This window comes from Botryllus schlosseri, chromosome 6 (assembly GCF_051294905.1).
Source record: "Botryllus schlosseri isolate E-star chromosome 6, Bs_hap1, whole genome shotgun sequence".
Classification (NCBI taxonomy): domain Eukaryota; kingdom Metazoa; phylum Chordata; class Ascidiacea; order Stolidobranchia; family Styelidae; genus Botryllus; species Botryllus schlosseri.
Genome location: NC_137241.1, coordinates 14386686 through 14408784, shown reverse-complemented (window position 1 = coordinate 14408784; position 22099 = coordinate 14386686). Strand labels below are relative to the sequence as shown.

Below are 22099 nucleotides of genomic sequence, written 5' to 3'. Positions count from 1 at the left end.
TGAAGAAATGGAATAAATGGTAAATTATTCTCAATTCGTGGTCGGTTGACTAAAAAAATGTCTACTTTCTCCCTCAGCGCCCAAAATACAGTTTTTTCTTTCAAATTAACAGTTGGTTGACTAAAAAAATAGGGCAACTTTCCGGCTCAGCTCCCGAAATAGCCGCCGGAGCGTTACTTGAGTGTTGATTTACTCTATCTCAGTCGAATTTTGCCCTTTATTTAACCAAAATTCTCTAAAAATAGCACAAAATATCGAAAAGGAGGACATTTAGGCGTCCTCGGAGGACATTTTCAACCTTAAAAGGAGGCCAAATCCTGCTAAAGGAGGGCGTATGGTAACCCTACGTTATTGGAACACTCGAATCTTTTTGATGAATCCTTCACTTATTCTGATAGACCTCTTTCCACCGACAAATATACTCACACGAATAGCTGCATTATAAAATTGTTTATATTGCCGAAGGTTTTAATTTCAATCGGAGTTTCACATCAAGACTTAATGATAATATTTAGCTGTGGAATACATATTTCCGCTTACACTTTCTGTACGTGATTGTGACGTCTTCTTTTTCTATTTCCGTCGGATCCAAAGTCATCCGGATTTTCAAGCGGTTTGTCGTGATCGAAAAGTACTTCGGTCCGTAGCTTCCGCCATTGTGCGCAAATATCTCTTGGCTTCCGCTTGTGACTATTATCTGAACGTTCATCGGATTGTATGCAAATTGTCCCACTCACATTGGTAATAACTGTTAGTATGCGCATATGCTGGATCTCCACAACTATACAAGTTAACCTTGGATAAGATGGATAGTATGCGAGCTATGAGGTTTCATCCCGATAGCAATTGGAGTTAAAGATTTGGACTCAAAGCTCACCTAAGTAAATTAAGCTTTAGAACTGGAAATCACGTGTCCGTGTCGGGCATGCGTTATATTAGTTCCGTACATTCACGAATGGTGGGAGACGACGATCATAAAGGACGAATGGTGCGTCGTAACACAGTTAAGTTCAATGACACCACTTCGAATCGAATTATTCTCATTGAAATAGAAGTGGATCGATGTTGGTGAATCCCTCTCCAATCGAACTATATTGGGAATTAGGATTGCGATGAGGATGGGCTATATACGGTTTGCATATGGACAGTTGAAGTATGTATCCCTGATAGCTATACTGAAATCCCTGTAGTACAGAGGCCGGGATTCTCCTTGGTCAAAAGAGTCATATTGACCGGCCCTGTATTTATAATTGTAACTCCCAAAGAGCCATACAACGATGTCAACTGTCGCATCACAATTGAAGATTCGTGACGTCATTGTGGCACAAAATCGAAGTTCACTATAGATTTGATTCGCCGGTTGCCCGACATTTAAGCATGCGACACAATGAGAAACGGAAATTGAGCGATGAGCAAGCGACACGTTGGTCGGCAATTTTGCAGCACCTTATTATAAATTCTGATTCTGTGAGAGCCAAATGATATTTTTCTAAATTTAGGGCAATTAAGATATACATTTTAAAGAAAAACCAACACCTTTAGTCAAGAGTAACCAGCATGCGAATCTACTGTCTATCCTTCAGTAGCACGCTTTTATTAACAATTAAGCCACTCTCCAAACAATCCGTACAACACGTGCGCGTGTAGCGTGTAGAGTGAAGACTAGTAGACCAATAATTCTGGCCGTTATGAAAGTGGCATTCAAGTTAGAGCGATATTGATAAATAAGACGCTTTCATGCTGTTTTTGTGTTAACATGAAACACTTGAATACTTGGAACGTTGTGACCCGGGATCAACTATGCAATGTATATAGCATATACTATATATACACAACGAGGAATATTCTAAAAATGATTGATACAGCACTGACTGTTTTCAAGTGTCGAAAAGAGCATCATCGTTTCTCAGGAGACATTTACGGAAACACTTACACAGAACTATACAGTCAAACCAACCTTCGCAGTAGTTGTTTGAATTCTGTCCACGAATAAATCTATCCATGATCCGGGTGGTAGTTCAATTTCCCAGTCACAATGGAACGTTGAAGTATGATTCAAATCGAACGAAGGCAGATTGATGGTGCCCTCCGAGCCCTGCAGTACGCCTCCGCAAAGGGAAGACACTTCTGGCTCTGGCTTCACTGTAGCGACTGAGGGTATCGATTGTGAGTAAGAAGAGAACAATGTATTTACTTGTCACGCACTGTAACCAGTATAACGTAAAATTAAAAACTGGACCAAAATCACCGGCGCAATTAATGGAGCTGGATCCCCGCCCACATTTTCATCGTGGCACATCCATATGCATCCCAGCTTGCCACTGTTAATATATTACCCCATGCAAGGCGAGGAGAACTATTAAGTCAACCCTAATTGGGTATATCAACAAAACACGGGCCACATCTACTCGTCTTGCTTATTACAGTAACTGTATCTTCATCCTACGTGTTTATGTTTACCCAAAAGATGAGCTTCAATGGGCTGATTAGGTATTTTAAGTACACAGAACTCCTCGGTATTAAACTGTTTCTGCTTTTATGGAGTACTCAAGTTGGCCTTAGTGGGACGACTTCACTTCTACTTACATTCCACTACTGGGTAATTCCAGCCCAAATCAACTGATGCAGATAACCACGTGTTTCAAAATAAACATCAAATGCAATTCCCCAGCAACGTAGACATATTTCAAACTGAACAAAAGTTATTTTGCGAAAATCCATTCAGCGGTTTAGAATTTATGGGGATTTGAAAAAGAGCACTTTTTGTGCTCAGTCAACCGTGAAAAGGTATGATTTTTGGAACATGAACTTTAGAATTTTAATGTAAATTAGTCTTTTTCTATGGCTTGGAATGGAGTACATTTTCAGAAAGTACATAGCCTAACACTCATTTTGAATATTTTTATTATGATAATAACCTATCCGCTTGGGGTTAAAAGGGGGGCTAAAGGTGAGGCAGAAGTAAAATCAGTCATGCGTGATGAATTTTTCCAGGCTGAATTGTGAAAAAAGGTATACTTCAAATTTATTGAGTAAGATGTCATATGAAAGCTAAGAATGAGCACTGTCCAATAAAAGCAATGCCACTAGTGATTTCAAGGATCCAAGCTGCCTTATAGCAAGAAAACTATATTCAGGTATTTTCCATGTGTCCAAAGGTATTTTTGGTTATATATTTTATACACATTCTTGACATGTATGATTGATTAATGCTTCATTAAGCATATTAAATAGCTTGGGACAGGGCTTACTAAAATATGAAATATAAAAAGCAGGAATATAAAGTGAGTCGTGCATAGGTTTTTTAGCTACATACCATCATTTCTATAAATGAAATCTTCAAACAGTCTGGCGGTATAGCAGCTGTGCATGGTTGAAAAATATAATTTTAATAACTACACTAGGCACATATGATTTGGTTTCATGGGAGTTATTCTTTGTAAGTGGCAAAGATTTATCTTGCAAACTTGAAAGCTCAATGTCACATCTGTGATTTAAAAACATGGGATTTGACGACTCTGACCCGGCATAACGATGGAATGCTTTTGTGAACTTTTCAATGAGAACTATATCATTACATATTTTAAACTTTTGCTGTGTAGGCATTCTGACTAGAAATGTAGTACAGAAGTATGTCAGGGTTACATTTGCAGCAATACTTTTTATAGTATAAGCTTGATCAACAGAGACAAGCATCAACTACAAACCACTTTATATCATCACAAAGCTACAAAACTGCAACTGAAATCTTGTGATCTATTCAAATTAACAAAAAATATCAACGTACCTGCAAGTGATAAGCTAAGAATTCGTGTAACAACGGAAGTGCTGTAAAGGGTTGTAATGACTATAGTCACTCAACTTGACTCGAGTCATTTTTTAAACGTTTAAAATGACCTGACTCAAGTCAATTTGTGTATTGACTCGACTTGTATTCGAGTCATTATTCATGACTCGAGACTAGGACGGCCAAGAAAGACAATTCATTGTAACTTTGAAGAATCGTAAATTCACCACATTATTGGTATTTCGTCTATCAGTCTTGATACTTGAAAAATAGGCCAGAAAATGTTAGGACTGAGGAAAATTACAATATTGTGAATCCGTGCCATTTTATATCACTTTAGCAGAGTTGGGAAAAGTAGGTTAAACCGGATTGATAAGTCGGACTCGAGTCATCATCCCGCTACTCACTGACTTGAAACTCGGGCTACTTGACACGGTGGGAATTGAAAATGACTCGACTTGAGTCAAAACTATAAAAGTGAGAGTGACTAGTGATCCGGAAGCTTGTGACATGGTAACAACCCTGGTGTTGTACAGGAAATGTAGCTCTTCCCGGAAGAATTTTATTGAGAATCTGTGAACAGATTTGAGTAAACTTGCTCGTTGGGCGTTTTCACAATTCTGTGAAATCAATTTCCAAATTTTGATGTTTTGCAAGTGTTGACTGGCCAAATGAGTGAATGATTGCTCTACCAGTATGCTATGTAATTTACCTGTATGAGATTTGACCGATTGTTGAGGCGATAATATGGTTGAAAAATATAATTTTGATAACTACACTAGGCACATATGATTTGGTTCCATAGGAGTTATTCTTTGTAAGTGTATGAACAGTTCTCTGCTTGAGAAAATATTTTTGAGAATATCCCCAAATATTGTGATGACAACAATACTTCAACTACTTATAGGTCAGTGGTTCTCAACCGGGGTCCGCGAAGCATTTTCGGGGGGTTAATCAGGTTGACATCAATCAGGTTTCGAAACATTTTGGATTTGAGGTTGTCAGGCAGCAAATTAGTGAAGAGTCGTTTAAAATTTAAACCTCGTCACGAAATCCATTTTTCCTTTGGTGCCATATATGCTGCGATTATATACCGAAAGGTATTGTCGGAAGCATTACACATAATTATATTACCACCGCCAACTCCTATCTTTTTATCAAATCAAAGGCACGGATTTTCAAGACACGACCACGTATTTCAAGAAATGCAGCTGCAGACTTTGCTTTGAAATGATATAAGTCTACCCAATTTCTACGTATAGTAAAATGTTGTTTTCAGGACAAGTCATTTTGTTGGTGTTCATCACTAGCGTACAATTGTTATTTGCACAAGACGGATTACTGTTGCAGGATTATTGAGATAAATTTGTACTAAAACTTGAGATGGTCCCCGGGTCCGTGACGGCTAAAAGGGGTCCGCGAAGACAAAAAGGTTGAGAACCACTGTACTAGGTCATAAACAGTGCCTGGGAATCAGAGTGTAGCACAAAGGTTGTCCTTTTACTGATCATTTTACCATGACTGTCTATGTATATTAGTTACTCAGAGATGTCAGAGTGAAATGTAATGTGAAGCATAGAACTAGGCACTCAGTCGGCTGTCTCTGTATTCGTATTTTTGACTGAATAATAGTATGATTAAATGTCTGATATCACTTGTACCATGCAATGAAATGGATAGTGCTAGCTAATACATATACTTAATCAAGTGATGGTCGTAACCTATCAAAAACCAAGCAGCTGTATAAATTATACCACCCAAAATACCTTTAGACACAGGGGAAATAGCATGATCATAGTTTTCAGGCTATTAAACTGCTTATATCCTTGAAATCACTATTGGGATTCCTTTTACTGCATTGTATTTATTCTCAGCTTTCATATGATACCTTACTCAATAAATTTGGAGTGTACCTTTTATCACAATGCGACCCAGAAAATTGTGTCACGCATGACTGATTTCTTGGGGGGTTCAACTGTCACTGCTCATTTGACCCATAACCTTTTGGAATATCCAGCAAATTATTATTTACATTTAAAGTTCAGTTAACAGAGGTCACAAAAACATTGATTCACCCGCGAAAACTCAAGCCCATTATATGTAAACATAACTGCAAAATAAGTTGTTCAGAAAGGCCATTTTGACATGGTTCAACGAACGCAAAAAGTGGTATTTTACTTATTGCGATAAAATCTTGAAGGCTTGTCTGATTTTGATAAAATCAAGTTTTTTCTGATCAGACAATCAATGTCTCCCTTTGTGTGCGATTTGAAGAAAATCCATGACCATAGGGTTATCTTTTGAAAATAATTCTGTTGATTTGGGCTGGAATTACCCTACTTCCTTTTCACACTATACACTTATATATACTATAATCAGAGGTGGTCAGTAACGATATACTTCTACTTTTTCGAAGTACTCAAGTAGTTTTCCTCTACTTCTGGTACTTACTCAAGTAGATCTTTTTTCCGCTACTTCAACTTATACTTCGTAATATTTTGTGAGCTACTCACTTGCTTTACGCTATTTTCAGTTTGTAAAGTAGAAGTAGTTTAATCTCCCAATAAGAAACATAGCCTGAGGAATTTCGGGGCTGTTTTCACGTAGTACCAACATTTAATTTTCATAAAAGTCATGTAATACCCAGAATTAGATGTGGAGTAACAAATATGTTTTGAAGAAAGTATCGCCTAATGTAATTTAGATACCGGGCTGCGTGGTTCCGTTCACACCGCATTGTCACCCATATCAAATATTTCATCACAGTAAGTATGGCCCCCGTAACGTTTGAAACCACCGTTTCGCAATCTAGCAATTACCTATCATACCTAGCAGCTCATGACGTGTCCTGATCTTGAAAATTGGACTTCGACTTTTTTAACGTTAGACCTGTTTTAGCAGACCACCGTTGAAGCTTTATGGATAAAATATATGAAATATATTTTCCGCTTTTTAGAATTAGTATTTGTATTTTTCTTTCAATTACGAGTTTTATACGTTTAGTTCTAATTATAGTTTCTGTTCTTTTGTCTGGTGAACATCCATGTTGAAGTATAAAAGCAAGTGTAATAATGCCTTGTATTTTCCGAAAGTAAATCTATACACTATATGGCATTTTTAATATCTGCCATATTTTTAATTAACGTATACTAATCGCGCAAAGTGTTAAAGCCGTATGCGACACAACTTCTCCGTACTGCTCTTCGACTGAACTAGGGGCCTTATAATATGGGTTAGGGCGCCATGCCATGATTCTCTAAAACCGCGCGTTCGAGTAAACAGAGGATTGGTATCACATTTCCATATCAATACTATCATTTACATCCCAGGATGTGGATGACCGCTTATTCTGTCAAAAATTGACACCTCCCGGGATGCATCAATATGAATCAAGCTCTCTACACCTTCCGCAAGGCGCCATTTGCAGCTTTTGACAGTTCATGCGAACGAATTACGATCGTTTTCACAACTACTCACTTACTTGAGTAGATTTAAAGTCAGTAAATTCTACTTCTACTTCAAGTAGTGTTAGGTTGCTTATGAAAGAAGTACTTCTACTCGTACTTGAGTGGATTTTTTAGTCGCTACTTCTACTTTTACTTGAGTATCTTTCCTGTCTAATTTGACCACCTCTGACTATAATTACTATATACATAGCCAAATACTAACTTATGATTGAAAACTTAGATGAGAGTGTCATCGCTGAGGAGGCACTGATCGGAATTCCAGGGTGTGCACAATTTATGCGAGGTAGGAAGCGTGTCAAAATCGTTTCCTAACAATGTTATAGTGAATGAATTTCATTTTTAGGAGCGCATTGCAGTAAGACCAATGGAAATTTGTTTAACCTTCTATAGGCGCTGGAAAAGATATTGAGGTATTTGTGGTTAGCAGTAGTGAAACTTCAAGATATAATCAGAAACCACCGGGGTTATGGCCCACGATGTTAATTTCATATAGTGAAAAGCATCTAATATACGGGGAATTGCAATAGCAAATTACGGTTCGTGACAAAACATTTCCATTGGGGATATAACGCCTTGTAAGTTTATTCCAGCATCGGGGCTTGGCACAACAATTCCGGTAATCGATTCTGAGTGGAGTGTGATTTCTAATGATACTTCAGTAACGAAAATGTACGCCTTCACACCTATAGATTAATATTTTATCAACGAAGAATTTAGTTTCAATTCTTCATTTTCACTACTGGAGTCTCGAATAATCGATTTGCCGTGTCCTAAACGGCCGGAAAGCCGGCAATACCGTCACAGATAATGACGCTTTGAATAAGATTTAATAGTTCAAATCCGGATGCTTACCTGGACGAAAGCTTCGATAATATAGAGATACAGGATCGAACGTTGGTTGTGGCCCTCCGAACAGGTTGGCATACCCCCAGCTCGAATAAGGCACGCCCACGCTCCGTGCTTGGCTGGGTTGATATCGTCTTTGCGATGGCGGAGATATTGTTTGCGGGTATTGATATTGTCTTGGCGGGGATGAATAGCGTCTTGGCGGGGATGAATAGCGTCTTTGCGATGTCGGAGATTGTCTTCGCGGTGGTGCATCCCTGTCTTGTCTTGACCCCTCAAAGATATAGGGACACCGAATTGGAGGGAAACCGTATTCCGGTCTTGCATCTTGCCCTCGCCGCAGGCATATTGGGATCGGGGGCACGGTTGAACTGGCTGGGAAATTAGAAAAAAGGCGATTTTGGAATGATGTCACTTGTCTAAGTAATCGTACAAAGACTCTGCTGATGCCAGTTGATTGTAGGAGACAGTTTATGGCGTGCCGTTTTATGACAAGTTCGGAGAGAGGGTTCGCAGCGATGTCGCTTGCCGAAATTATCCAATCACGATTCTATGTGAGTCGAAATAACAGAGGTGGCACAAACAAAGCAAAATTATCATAAGGGGTCCGTTCAGTTTTTCAGTTTAACAATAATTTCATCATTTAGAACAGTGGTTCTTAACTTTGCCTCCAGCGCCCCCCAAGGGGCGCTGGCGATTTTGAAGGAGGCGGAAACGCTCTGGGGGCAAAATGGGTGGCGCTGGGCTCAGGGGGCGGTATGGGGGGCGCTGGAGAAAAATGGCTTCGCAGTAGATGATGTGGTGGTAGGACATATCCTCAATTCAGAGCAAATTAACACCGAAAACTTCGTTATATATAGCCTACAAAAGACATATAGGTTTAATTGTCCATGGGCGCCTAAATGACTGGCACCGAATGTTCCTGTCTTGGGCATTCTGAACCCCAGAAGAGGAATTCCATCTGGCGGGAAAAAAATATATGCCAGTGAAGAAATATCAATTTGAAATCGTGTGCGTCTTTTAGTTTAGTACGATTGGGCGGCAGGGATATCTAAAACTAGATATTCCTGTTGGGCGATATCATGTTGGGCGATATCATGTTGGGCGATTCTATATTTTTTGATATAGCAGACAGGAGGTCACGAAATAACATCATGCAACGAAGTCATACCAACGGGTTCGCCGGCCCGAATATGTTTAATTATTAGTTACAGTTTTCAAGACACCTCACAATGTTCGCTCTACGTTTTGATGAGTCGGTGCACACTCAACAACTCACTGCGCAGACCCTTGGACAACAGTGCGTAACGGCTAAAAAAGGTCATAACTTCGGATTTGTTGTGCGCAACGTAGATTTTCTGTGCGCAGAGACCGTGTCAGCACTGCGGACGTGCGCAGCTTAGAGGGAACATGGCACCTCACTCAGCTCTGCCGGTAAATCTGGTAACGTGAGCAGAGAGGACAAGGAATTGATAGCAATATATATGCAATTTCCGATCTTACTGACCGATTTTATCATGAATTATCGAAAGTTTTCGCGCTTCGCACTGGCTCGCTAACAGTACAGCTGATTTCGTGGCAAAAGCGAACAACGTGATGGGGGCGGTCGGTTTATCACCATACGGGAGCCCAAGACCCAAGTTTTTTCGGCGGGCCTGACGAAGTGCCGTTTCGTTCCTGCCAACGGGTATACGCCCGAAGATGTATAATTATTATTGAGGGGTCCTACCTTTTCAATCACACATCATTCAGCTCTATCGGTAAATCTGTTTACGTGAGAAGAGAGAGCATAAAAATTGATATCAATATACATGCAATTCCCGATTATATTGACCCATTCAATCATTAATTATTGAAAATTTTCGCGCTTCGCGCGTCTAGATGAGAATAGCTGGATCAGTAAATGGACAGTGGACACCCAATGTAGATAACTAGTATCAGCAAATAGCGGATAGCAGAAGGGGGGTCTGGGGGCGACGACCCCAGAAGTTGGGTGTATCACCCGATGGGAGCCCAAGACCATCGTTTTTGGGGGGCTGACGAAGTGCTGTTACGTCCCTAGTAACGAATTAATTGTACCCACGGGCACGCCCAAATATGTTTAATTATTGATTACGTGCCCTTTATTTTCCCATACAACAGCTCACTCAGCGCTACTGGTAAATCTGATATCGTGGGCTGAGAGGATAAAAAGTTTATAGCGGCTTATATATGTAAATACCACCTATTCATTCATGCATTATAGAAAATTTTGGTACCTTGGGCGACCAGGCCACAAAAACTTTGCTGACCATCAAAATCACGTTACGGGGTTCTTGGGGGCGAAGCCCTCAGAAGTTTGGTTTATCACGCTATGGGTGCCCAAGGCAATCGTTTTTAGGGAGTTGACGAAGTGCTGTTACGGCCCTCCCTCTTACTCATTGTATTTATTACATTCCTTACAATATGAGGTTGGGGGCGCTGGAGCAAGATAATTTTTGAAAGGGGGCGCTGGAGGAAAAAAGGTTAAGAACCACTGATTTAGAAGCACCACAAAATTGCGATAAAATGAAAAGACAAGTAGAAGTCGAATCGATTTGGAGTGGCTCTGTCCTGCTACAAAACTTTTACAGAGTTAAGAGTGATGTGCGGCTCGTGCCTCGTCGCAACTCTTCGGATTTTGATGACTGCAACACAATGGATTCATTGTGACACGACGAAGCAAGCTGTACGCAAAACAGAGCTATATATTCCAACTAGAACGAAAAACATCCGTTTTATCGGTAATAAATTGAATATCGTGAGTTATCGCAACCCGAGAAAAATTTAAGGCGACCCCGTTTGGGATCGCGACCTATATATGTTTCCATCACTGATACAGCCTATTTACCTCACGCACCCATCTAAACGGCATTCCGTAATGCTTTTTGAAATCACCTGATGTTGTAGTTATTTCATTTTCCGGTAAAACCACGACCATCGAAGTGAATGGGGTGACAAAATTGTACTTCAGCGCGAGTCTGATAACTTTAGCCGTGATAATGTCCCGCTCCGCCTGCATAACAAATGTAATGAACGCTGTTAGGCGAAATCATATATACTAATGTACTGTTATACTATTACTTGAAACAGTGTATACATCCACACCCCTGAATGTGGTTCACGTAGACACATAAAAACTCGCCTATCATTAAGTGGACTCACGAAAATTTCCCATGCCCTTTCGTACCTTGGTATCTGCCAATACTGTGTTGTCAAGCAATCCGTTAATGGTGTAATACGCCCACAATCGTTCGATGAAGTTGCTGAAAGGGCCCGTGTCTTCTTCGGAATGACTGAAATCATTCTCAATCTCTCGGCCTACCGCACTGTATTCGACTTTGCCATCCTGGCTTGTTCCCGTAACTTGTGCTTCGATAGTCGTGCCTGTGACAGGATATCAGGTACGGAATGTTGTAAGATTCTAAATCAATTCATGACGGATTGTAGAATGATCCAATGCGTACACTCGCCAGAACATATTTGTGAACGTGTATAATTTATATATGCCCTACAAATCACATATTTCCCAATATTTTGATCATAGTAAATATAGGAAAGGCCCACCAGGGGGGACATTAGACATTACAAAACAATGCGGTAAATCGGAATCTCCGTCAGCGGTAACGAGCTCTCTCGAATGCGATTACCGCATAATGTAAAAATTGGTATTTCAAAACAATTTGCGGCCAACTCACGCAAGAGCGCTTTGAACTCACGTAAACTCTCGTAATTCCAGACGCAACACAACGTTTGGCAATCAACGCGCTAATTTGTGATTTCGCCAAGTCGGCGATCTCAGTAAAAGATGACATCAAATGAGGGCTTATAATGCTGTGGTCACTGGTCAGTAACCATTTGTAATCTAGCTACGATAATCTTTCACAAACAGGGAAATGGAAATACCTTAATTGTTTGTGATATTTGCTCTGAAGAGAACAAAATTACAGGCGTACGGTAGCCTACATTATCGCTTGTCTGCTTTAGACCGTTGCGTCAGGTATCACGCGTACATTGAGTTTTAATTACGTGTGAAGATACAGTTGGAGCAATACATGTATAACATTCTGGAAACATGGCTCTGATCGTAATTAGCAACGACTTTATAGGCCTACCGAATCGGATTGAATGCTACCGTTCGGTAGCGACCATACACGATATGCTAGCCAAAGTTAAAAAATGGATATTAAACTAATCTATTTGACAATAGATTACTAACCTACCGAAGTTAGTAATCTATAATTTAAAATAAAATCATGCTTCCGACATAGAACTCAAGTCCCCGTTATATTCATACAGGCCTTAAACGGCGTGAGGTAGTCTACTCAGTCCCCGCACTTACTGGTCCGCATGTGAATTCGATTCATAAGTGTTATATATCGCCACTGCCTTAATTCGCTTAATTTTACTAACAGTTTTAGGCCTATGAAATATGACCCAATTGGGTAACTTACATGACATGCCCTTTTAGATCGATTACTGCCTCACTTCTTTACTATATTGAAGTAGAATATTAAGATTTTGCAGTTCGAAAAGCAGTAATTTCCAGCGCGGATTCAACTCCGCCAGCTAGAAGCTAGGCGGTAAGTTAACGCGAGAAATCTGCGCTAATTTCAGTTTTGTAATACCGAACTTCGCGGATAGTGACGTTCGTGACGCAGATCGTTCACGTTTTCTCTCGATCCCTACGTTTTGCGGTAAGTCAATTTCATCGGTAAAAATGCTCTCGAGGATATCGTTATTGAGGGTTTTGTAATCGCGATTGTCCGCTTCTCTCGAATTGTGACGGTAAACGTTGATTCCGCAGTGCGGTAGTTGTTTTGTAATTCCGCCCCGGAGGTGGTCGATGTAGTCACCGTCGCTACTCAAGTAGAAGTAGAAGTAACGCCGGAATTTCTACTCAAATAAAACTAGGAGTTGTGGTTCACAAGTAATTAAGTAAGTATATATTCTACGCTTATGTTTGCCTACAAAACTGAAAACCGTCAAGTAAAAGTAGAAGTAGTCTAAAATCATAACTACTTAAAAAGTAGTGTGAGTAGGAAAAATCTACTTCAAGTACTTCAAAAAGTAGAAGTACTTCGTTACTGACCACCTCTGATAAAGACGTTCGGTATTGTCCGTAACATGTTGCCATAACTTTGATCATTAAGGCTGCTGCACTATAGAATGTAAACGTGGAATGGCAGCGACCGATTTTGAAGCTTCGTTCCGCTTCACTGAAGCTTTACTCAGACATATTTTACGGCAGCTACTGTAGGATTTATGGCAATCCAAAAGTTGTCTTCCAGAGCTCAGAACTTACTGAATCTGGTATTGATCGAAAGCTACTGTCACACTGAATCCGAAAATGTAAATGAAAATATGATCAGGCACTGGACCGCTTAGAATTCGCCCTTCAAGTCTGAATTATCGGCATTGTCCGAACAATCGAAGAGCCGCAATGGGTCATTGTTGTGGTCATTGTTTTGCGTTCATTCGATTATTCTGAACAATGCAGATTTTAGATGTTGAGGGTGATTTATCATCTAAGTACGGAGCCTGATCGTATTTTGATTGATATTTTCGGAATCAGTGCAACAGTAGCTTTCGATCAAGACCAGATTCAGTAAGTTCTGAGCTCTGGAAGACAACTTTTGGATTGCCATAAATCCTACAGTAGCTGCCGTAAAATAAGTCTGAGTAAAGCTTCAGTGAAGCGGAACGAACCTGCAAAATCGGTCGCTGCCATTCCATGTTTACATTCTATAGCTGCACACTGGCTTTGCGACACGACTAAAACAGGTAATTCCCCGATCGTGTCGCACTCACGATCGCAGTAGTTGCGTTCCGCTGCACTTTGGGACACCGAGTCGTAACGTAGGCCTATCTGTTCTGTACCAGCTTAATGATTTCGTAACAGTATAGGTTCTTGGTTATTACTATTGATGGACATATCAAGATACTTCCTACACATAAATGAGTTTTCTATGTGTCCTGACAGCATTTTGCTGATGCCCCGAATTTTGATAAGGATTACACCATAGTGCCACTAAAATATTCTCAAATTCGAAAACTCAGTTTATTATTTCAACTCAAGACGCAGATTCACAATATACAGTACCGAAGATACAAAGAATATATACAAGAAGGTGTCTAATCCTTGAAATGCCCTGACTTAGTCCATCAATCAGATATGTTTATGATATATAGGCCTACCGGGGCCTACTCTTCTTGGCCTACCGGTACTTTCGTAATGTCAAGCATTTCAGTGGCATTGGCGGGCTAGGGGTCATGTTCTCTGTTATTCATCTTGTATTGGGAACATATAGTAATCTAATTATCAAATATATCTTCACTTCGTTCATTCATCTTTAAGTTATCAACTTGAGGTTGAATCATTCTTTTTCTGGGCTTGTTGGATATCATACAGCGCCCTGAGTCAATCCCAAGATAAATTACGCATCTGGTACACGAGAATGTTAAATTAGGAAGTTGAACGACTAGAAAAGATTGCAACAGCACCGTCGAAATAAGAGCGCGTGCTTATTTTCTACTGCGACTGAGCCCGCAACTCGCGACAAAGTTGGAATTTTTCAACTTTGTCGGCGAGTTGCGCAGCCCGCTCGCCGACGCTTTGTTGCGGAGTCTGGCGACGCGGTGTGCATGGTTTTGTCACAGACAGGCGCGATTCTCTCGTTTTGTCGTGTCGCGAGAACCAGTGTGCAGCAGCCTTTAGACGACGATATTCGATGCAACAATAACACAGCGATTACAAGAATCAAAAAGAAGTTGATGATTTCGTCTAATACTGGGTCATCAAATCTTAATTGGTAAAGCGGCAGTTTTCCGTCCGTTTTTGCTGTCTAACCAGTACGAGGGACATATTTGCTTATACCACACTGAATAAACATGAATGACAAAAATCGAAAATAGCAAATAGATTTATTATGTTTAGCGCTCGATATTCATTTTGTATTATGAGCCACACCTGATGTTGGCAACGCATAGAAGCGACTAATGAGTCCATATAGGGTGAAATTTGCCGTGGGTTATTCTATGATCGTTTGCAAATTCTGACCTCCCTGTGTGGATGGTATGGTTTAGGTTTGTTCATTTACATTGATTTGGTGATTTGATTCATTAGGTGATGAGATTCGATGAACAGTTGGGTTGCCTAATCAATTTATTCCTGTAAGAAAACTCCCGGTCTCTGAGTATTTTGTGATCTCTCATTATCGACTTTACACTGTATTTCTTTCTAAAAGCAGCAGCTCCGAAGCAGATAAGGCATACGATTTGGTCAGCCCACGTTTACCTAAAATAACGTGTTTTCGTCTCATACGCTCGTTCATCTTGGATATCAAATAAATGAGCGCAATTTATTAAATAATATACTAAAATTCCAGAGCTGAACGCAGTATAGATTAAAAATATTTCTGAGCACTGTTTGCGCATGACCCATTGTCACTTCAAGCCAAGGTTGCTATCAGGCACTTCGCATTATCACATGTTTTTGGGAAATCTCGAGCCGGGTCGCGGGTCGCACGATATGATAATAATATTTATTCGCAATTATTACAGAACCCAATAGCAGAGGTGGTCAGTAACGAAGTACTTCTACTTCTTCGAAGTACTCAAGTAGTTTTCCTCTACTTCTGGTATTTAGACAAGTAGATCTTTTTTTCACTACTTCTACTTCGTAATATGTTGTTAACTACTTGCTTACTTTTCGGTATTTTCAGTTTGTCAAGTAGAAGTAGTTTATTCCCCCATTAAGAAAGACGGCCTTAGGAATTTCAGGGCTGTTTTCACGCAGTACAAATATTTAATTTTCATAAAAGTCATGTTATACCCAGAATTTTTGTTGCGCCTCGCGCATGGTAGATATGGTGTGAGAAATAGGTTTAAACGAAAGTATCGCTGAACATAATTTAGATACCGGGTTGCGTGGTTCCGTTCACACCGCATTGTCGCCAATACCAAATATTTCATCACAATACGTATGGCCCGCCATGACGTTTGAAACTATCGTTTCGCAATCTAGCAATAACCTACTATACCTGGCAGCCCATTACGTGTCCTAATCTGGAAAAGTGGACTTTGACTTTTTTTTTAACCTTAGACCTGTTTTAGCAGACCACCGTCGAAACTTTCTGGACAAAAGACATGAAATATACTTTCCGGTTTTTAGGAGTAGTATTTGTATTATTCTTTCAATTACAAGTATTATACGTTGAGTTCTAATCATAATTTCAGTTCTTTTGTCTGGAAAACATCCATGTAGAAGTATAAAAGCAAGTGTAGTAATGCCTTATATTTTCCGAAAATAAAGCTATACACTAAATGACATTTCTACGATCTGCCATACTTTTAATTAACGTATACTAATCGCGCAAAGTGTTGAAGCCGTATCCGTCACAACTTCTCCGTATTGCTCTTCGACTGAGCTAGGGACCTTATAATATGGGGGAGGGCGCCATGCCAAGATATTCTCCAGAACGGGGTGCTCGAGTAAACAAAGAATTTGTAACGCTTTCCATGTCAATACTATCATTTAAATCGCATGATGTGGACGACTGCTTATTCTGTCGTAAATTGACACCTCCTGAGATGCATCAATATGAATCAAGCTCTCTACGCCTTCCGCATACCTCAATTTGCAGCTTTTGACAGTCCATGCGAACGAACTACGATTGTTTTCAAAACTACTTACTTACTTGAGTAAATTTAAAGTCAGTCAATTCTACTTCTACTTCAAGTAGTTTTAGGTTGCTTATGAAAGAAGTACTTCTACTCGTACTTGAGTAGATTTTTTTCGTCGCTACTTCTACTTCTACTTGAGTAGCTTCCTTGGCTACTTTGACCACCTCTGCTCAATAGTATATTCGCAATATGCTATAAGCCATTTGGATGGTTGTTTTAGGACATGAAACCAACAGACGCGGCACCAGTAGACACCGGTTACTCGGCACTGGCCATTTCTGTGCCTATAGACACACTGGCACATAAGAAGTGCATGCCAAAATGTGACTCCACGAGGTGCGCTGCCAGAAAGATCTGTGGTGATACAACCTTGCCCCAAAATGACCGCGGTATGTTGACCGAACCTTCGGTATGTCGAGGCGCCGAAATGGCTGACGCCTAATAGTCTTATAATTGCAACCTGAACTACCCCGAGGTACAATTGAGACCGACAAAGGGAGAATAAAGTGTCCGTGAACGAATACTAATTCGAAATTTGCGCTGTCTCTCACAAAATAATTTACATCTTTCAGTTTGACCTGATATATATGTAAGCCAGGAGCGGCCAAGTGTGGCCCGCGAAATGGGTTTGAGTGGCCAGCGAGATAAGTCGCGAAATTAATTATAATATATAACTGGTAAGGCTAACCAAAATATGATTAGCCTGAACGGGAAAATTGGGATGTTGATGACTTCAATATCATTTCCGTCGTATTGGCGTAGCCAGGGGCCGAGCACATTTTTCGCAGATCTTTGAATATAATCATAAAGTTTGTTTGTTTGTGATATCCATGGTGTTTGTCGACTACTATGGTCATTTACACCCGGCCGATATTGTTCATTATTTTCCGTAACTGCCGACTTATAGCACGACCCACCTCTAGGCTTTTTGTAAGACACCGCTTACGCGGATGATCATAAAGTAGAATATTTCGTGCCAGATGTATTTGACTTGATATTTTTCTTAGCACTTCGCGTGATTTATTGTCACTGAATTTCTTGCTTTCAGTATTGGTGTCACCTCGTAAAAAGTAAAAACACGCCCAATCTACAGAATTGAGTTTAACTATGTTCGAAAGTATGAGGGAACGTGTCGTCCATAACATGCGACTACGCGTCTGCACTCACAGAAAGATCGTCGGGGATGAAACCTTTGCACAAAATGATGACGCATGTTCACCGAAATCTTTGATATTGATATGTCCAAGCGTCGTTGCCTAATGAGTCAAGCAACATACAGAGGCGACCAGCAACATGAGCAAGTAACATTATTATTGACCGGAATCATTCATGAAATTTGTAACAATTTCTCGCTTCGCGCGGCTAGGACGACAATGAACACCTAGTTTTCATTACATAATTATTATTGATTTTATGAGTCTGATTTTGACATCAACAATCAACTGGCTCGTGCAATAGTTCGCAAATCTCATGTGGGCCGTTGGCCGAAAAGGTTGGCCACCGCTGATGTAAGCGATATTATTATCTTTTGCATACTGCATACTGATTGCATACTGATTTTTCATCACATTTACACTCGCAATTTTGTCGCGTAGGAATCCAATAGCAAAAAAACGAATAAGTGCAGGGTTCGACGTTATCTATTCCGGCTTGTTCGCGAATTGCGTAATACAGATTTTAGCGGAACGGGTGTTTGTCATTTTTCGGACCATATGCAATATGCATGAAGGTTAGTGACGAAATTACCCGTAAAAGACGAGGTAGTCTGTGATGTATGAGGTCCCCCAGCAGTTTGTTTGGTAACTCTATGTGTTCCCAACACCAATGTTTCAAGAGAGATGACAAAGTGCTCTTACAGCCCTGCAAAACCAGTATGTATTCATATACTCACGACCAAGCTTGGTTCCAACAACAACTATTTCGGAGCCTTTGAAGTATCTATCGACTTTGGATTTGCTGACGCCTCCGATGTCCATACCAATGTAGCGGATATTAACATTGAGTAATAATGGCGTGGCCACTTCTTGGAAGAAGCCTTCCAATTGAAGATCTGCGTCGGAGTCCGGATAAATCTTTCTGTAACGAAATTACGAAGTGGTTTTATCCGGTATTCATACACCAATAAATGGCATTGCTTCGTGAGTGACAGTTGAGTGATGATTAACAAATACCCCAGCACTGCCATACCCGCTTCAGTCTGCTGTATGTTTCTAGGCGCGTATCGACTGCACATTGCTACTATATTTCGAATCACCAAATGACGATAAACTATAGAATTGATGGTAAGGGCGGTCCCGTGAATTCAGTGATAGGATTATAACTTGCATTTTGACAGGGTTTCTGACATTTTGGGTTCCTCCCTTATTTGATCTAGCGTGTAGTGCTGGTAGACCGGAGAGTGGGAACGTATAGAAACTAATAATTGACATCAAGACATGGACAATAACAGATTGGCCAGCCACCTAACACTTCTCATTCTCTATGCATGCAGGCTCGATAAATTATATCTGAAATTCGTCTTGTTATTCGTAGGCTCTTTAACACACCCGACTACGCTATCATCGATACGTAATTTAAATCCCATTTATACGAGAAAACGAAAATAATATTTTGAACTGGTACTTTCAGTCGCACGATGATCGATATTGGATATGTTGTATTCTTGAACCCGAGTGTTATCTGGGTTTTGTCGATAGCTATGTTACGTTGTGGATGTTTCACGCCGGTAGTTTACCTGGCGACGCCGTCATTGTCATTAGACAACTTCTTGAGAAAATCGTGGTCCAAATCGTGTCCGAATCCGATGCAGAACAATGTGAGAGTTCCATTGATGCGCGCCTTGACATTTTTTCGAATAGCCGTTTCACTTGTGACTCCCACCGTCGGGGCACCGTCCGTCAGGGCGATAATGGTCGTTAATACGTCACTTCTGCGTTCCGATGTCCCCAGAACATCAACAGCTTTGAGAAGCGCTTCGTTAAAGTTCGTACCTGAATTTTTTTAATATTGTTAATAATTGATGAAACAATGTGGCGCTTATCAACTTATCAGTTTGGTGCGCCACTGCCAAAATTTAGTATCACATGTCAATTGATTACAAATGGGTTAATTTATCGTATTGTTGGCTAGGACTAACTAAACGAGACTTCACAGATGTTCTTGCCGCACCAAAAGCTTATGTGTAGTGAATTGTAAGTTCAAATAAAAAAAAAACAAATCAGTCATAAACGATCAATGACTATCGCATTTTGGGCATGCGAGGTGAAAGTTATCCACGTTCTCCGGCATACGTGGCATAGATCGCATGATGGAGTATCGAAGCAGCCGACTTAAAATTAGTAGGGTTAATCAGGGTCTAGGCCTCGCTAGTTTGTGATATGGTCCTGATCATTTAAGCCGGGGCTCTTCAATCCGGTGTATTGTAAACCCGAGGTCCTAGGTCAGGGGCGAGCAACATACGGACCGCGGGCAGGATCCGGCCAGCGGACAGTTTCCCGTCTTACATGATAATGCGGCCCGCCGCCCCAGTCTGCCGATATTCCCCACTCGCTTAAACGTCAAATCTTAGTGACGGTATGTGATTATACACGTGTGTGTGCAGTGTGCACTGCACGGCGTGCGAGAGTAGAGCTGACGCGTATGTTCGTCGAAGCGAGAAGACTTGCATTATCGGCATTTACCATGTACTCAACCCTAATGAATTGATATCTTGGTAAATTTGGGGGACCGGGCTTATCGAACGCCTTGAAATCTTAATTAAGGATTGCACCGTGTATGTGGCGAGATAGCGTAGTAGTATAATCCGCACCAACAACACCAATGGGCTGTGGGTTCGAGTCCGACCGAGGTCGACTCCCGAATTGGAGGTTCATCTAGGCTCCTCCTCGCCGTCTCATCCGCGTAAGCGGTACCTTACAAAAAGCCTAGAAGTAAGCCGTGCTACAAGTCGGCAGATACGGAATCAAAAATAAGGAATATCGGCCTTGTGTGAATGACGATAATAGTCAACAAACACCACGAATAACACAGACATCAGCACCGTGTGTTAAGTGGTCAGAGAGAAGCAGACATGGCGGCGCCTGTATGACAATGTTGTTCTAAAATCCATATTGCCTTCGTCATTATCGGCGAGAAATGGCTTAGAAGTAACATTGCTGTCGCTAAAATACACATTCATTAAATACAAATTATTTCCTGTATGTGTGGATAAATGGGCGAATAATGTATCGATTCAGCAATCCGGCCCCCAAGTACTTACTTTTCCTATATTCGGCCCACCGACTGGAGAAGCTGCCCGCCCCTGCCGTAGGTTGTAATATAATTTTTGAAGTGTGTACCGCTCGGATGGGGTGTACTGGAGTGTACCAGATCCGCATTACAATTGACCGATGACTAGCTAATCACAATAAATAGTCCAGTTTCCGGTTCAAAACAAGTTGACCGTATGCTCAATATTGTGCAATGTTCATATCAACTTTACGCAGCTTGTTAATTGCATTCCTTTTGTGAATTCATAAGCAAATGTTTCTCCTCCTCAATGGATGGTAATGGAAAGGAAAGGAAGCAGTTGAGTTTTGTCCTTAATGTATAATAATGGACTTTTTGGTCCCTTTTAGAGTAGAACAGGGTGGAGTTAACATCTATTCAGGTTGCGATATCTGTCTGTAATGGTTCTCGAGGAAACTGCCGCGATATGTCAGACATTTTGAATTGGTACATCCTGCGACAGGCTTGTAAATCGTCCATTGTACATAATAGCAGGAGAGTAGCTGGGCGTCGAGTATAAGAACCATCGTGTTAGATGGTGGCCCGGTAACCTCGAGCTCTGACTAGTATTTAGCATTTCCCATAAGTAGCAGGTGCAGACTTGCTCATCCTTATTTCGATTAGGTCATGGGTGGCAAACCTGCGGACGTACGGCCGCATGCAGCCGTGAAACCATAATTATGCGGCTTCTACACATATAGTTAAATTTGCGCGTGTTGGCGGTCGTCAATATGCAATTTGAATTTGAGACTTGGTTCCCAAATCTTTGAGAGAATTTAATTCAAGCTAAAAAAAAACTCTTCCCGCTTTCTTCATGGTGAATTGAGTTTTTCGTTTTTAATATAATGGTGTCGTTGCAATATGAGCCCCACCGTACAAATGCGAACAGCAGAGGAAAATGATGCACCCCATGGAAAATACCAAGTTGGAATCGTGTGCATCTCACATATAAAGGTTTTTCTGGTGCGTTTGGGCGATTCAAATATATTTTAAGCATACCGGAAATCCTAATGGGAGGTCAAAAACAACA

At 40.7% G+C, this 22099-nt stretch overlaps 1 protein-coding gene across 1 annotated transcript in view; it reads right to left on the bottom strand.

Moving 5' to 3' along the window:
• Positions 1-22099, bottom strand: part of LOC145441077 (inter alpha-trypsin inhibitor, heavy chain 4-like) — a 35422-nt gene that overhangs the window by 1076 nt on the left and 12247 nt on the right. The window contains exons 8-14 of the mRNA XM_080318866.1: positions 19538-19793; positions 18695-18879; positions 11309-11505; positions 11017-11134; positions 8107-8475; positions 1958-2151; positions 541-697 (exon numbers count right to left, since the gene is read on the bottom strand). Coding sequence (XP_080174992.1) covers positions 541-697; positions 1958-2151; positions 8107-8475; positions 11017-11134; positions 11309-11505; positions 18695-18879; positions 19538-19793 — 1476 coding nt within the window. The remainder of the gene's footprint in view (positions 1-540; positions 698-1957; positions 2152-8106; positions 8476-11016; positions 11135-11308; positions 11506-18694; positions 18880-19537; positions 19794-22099) is intronic.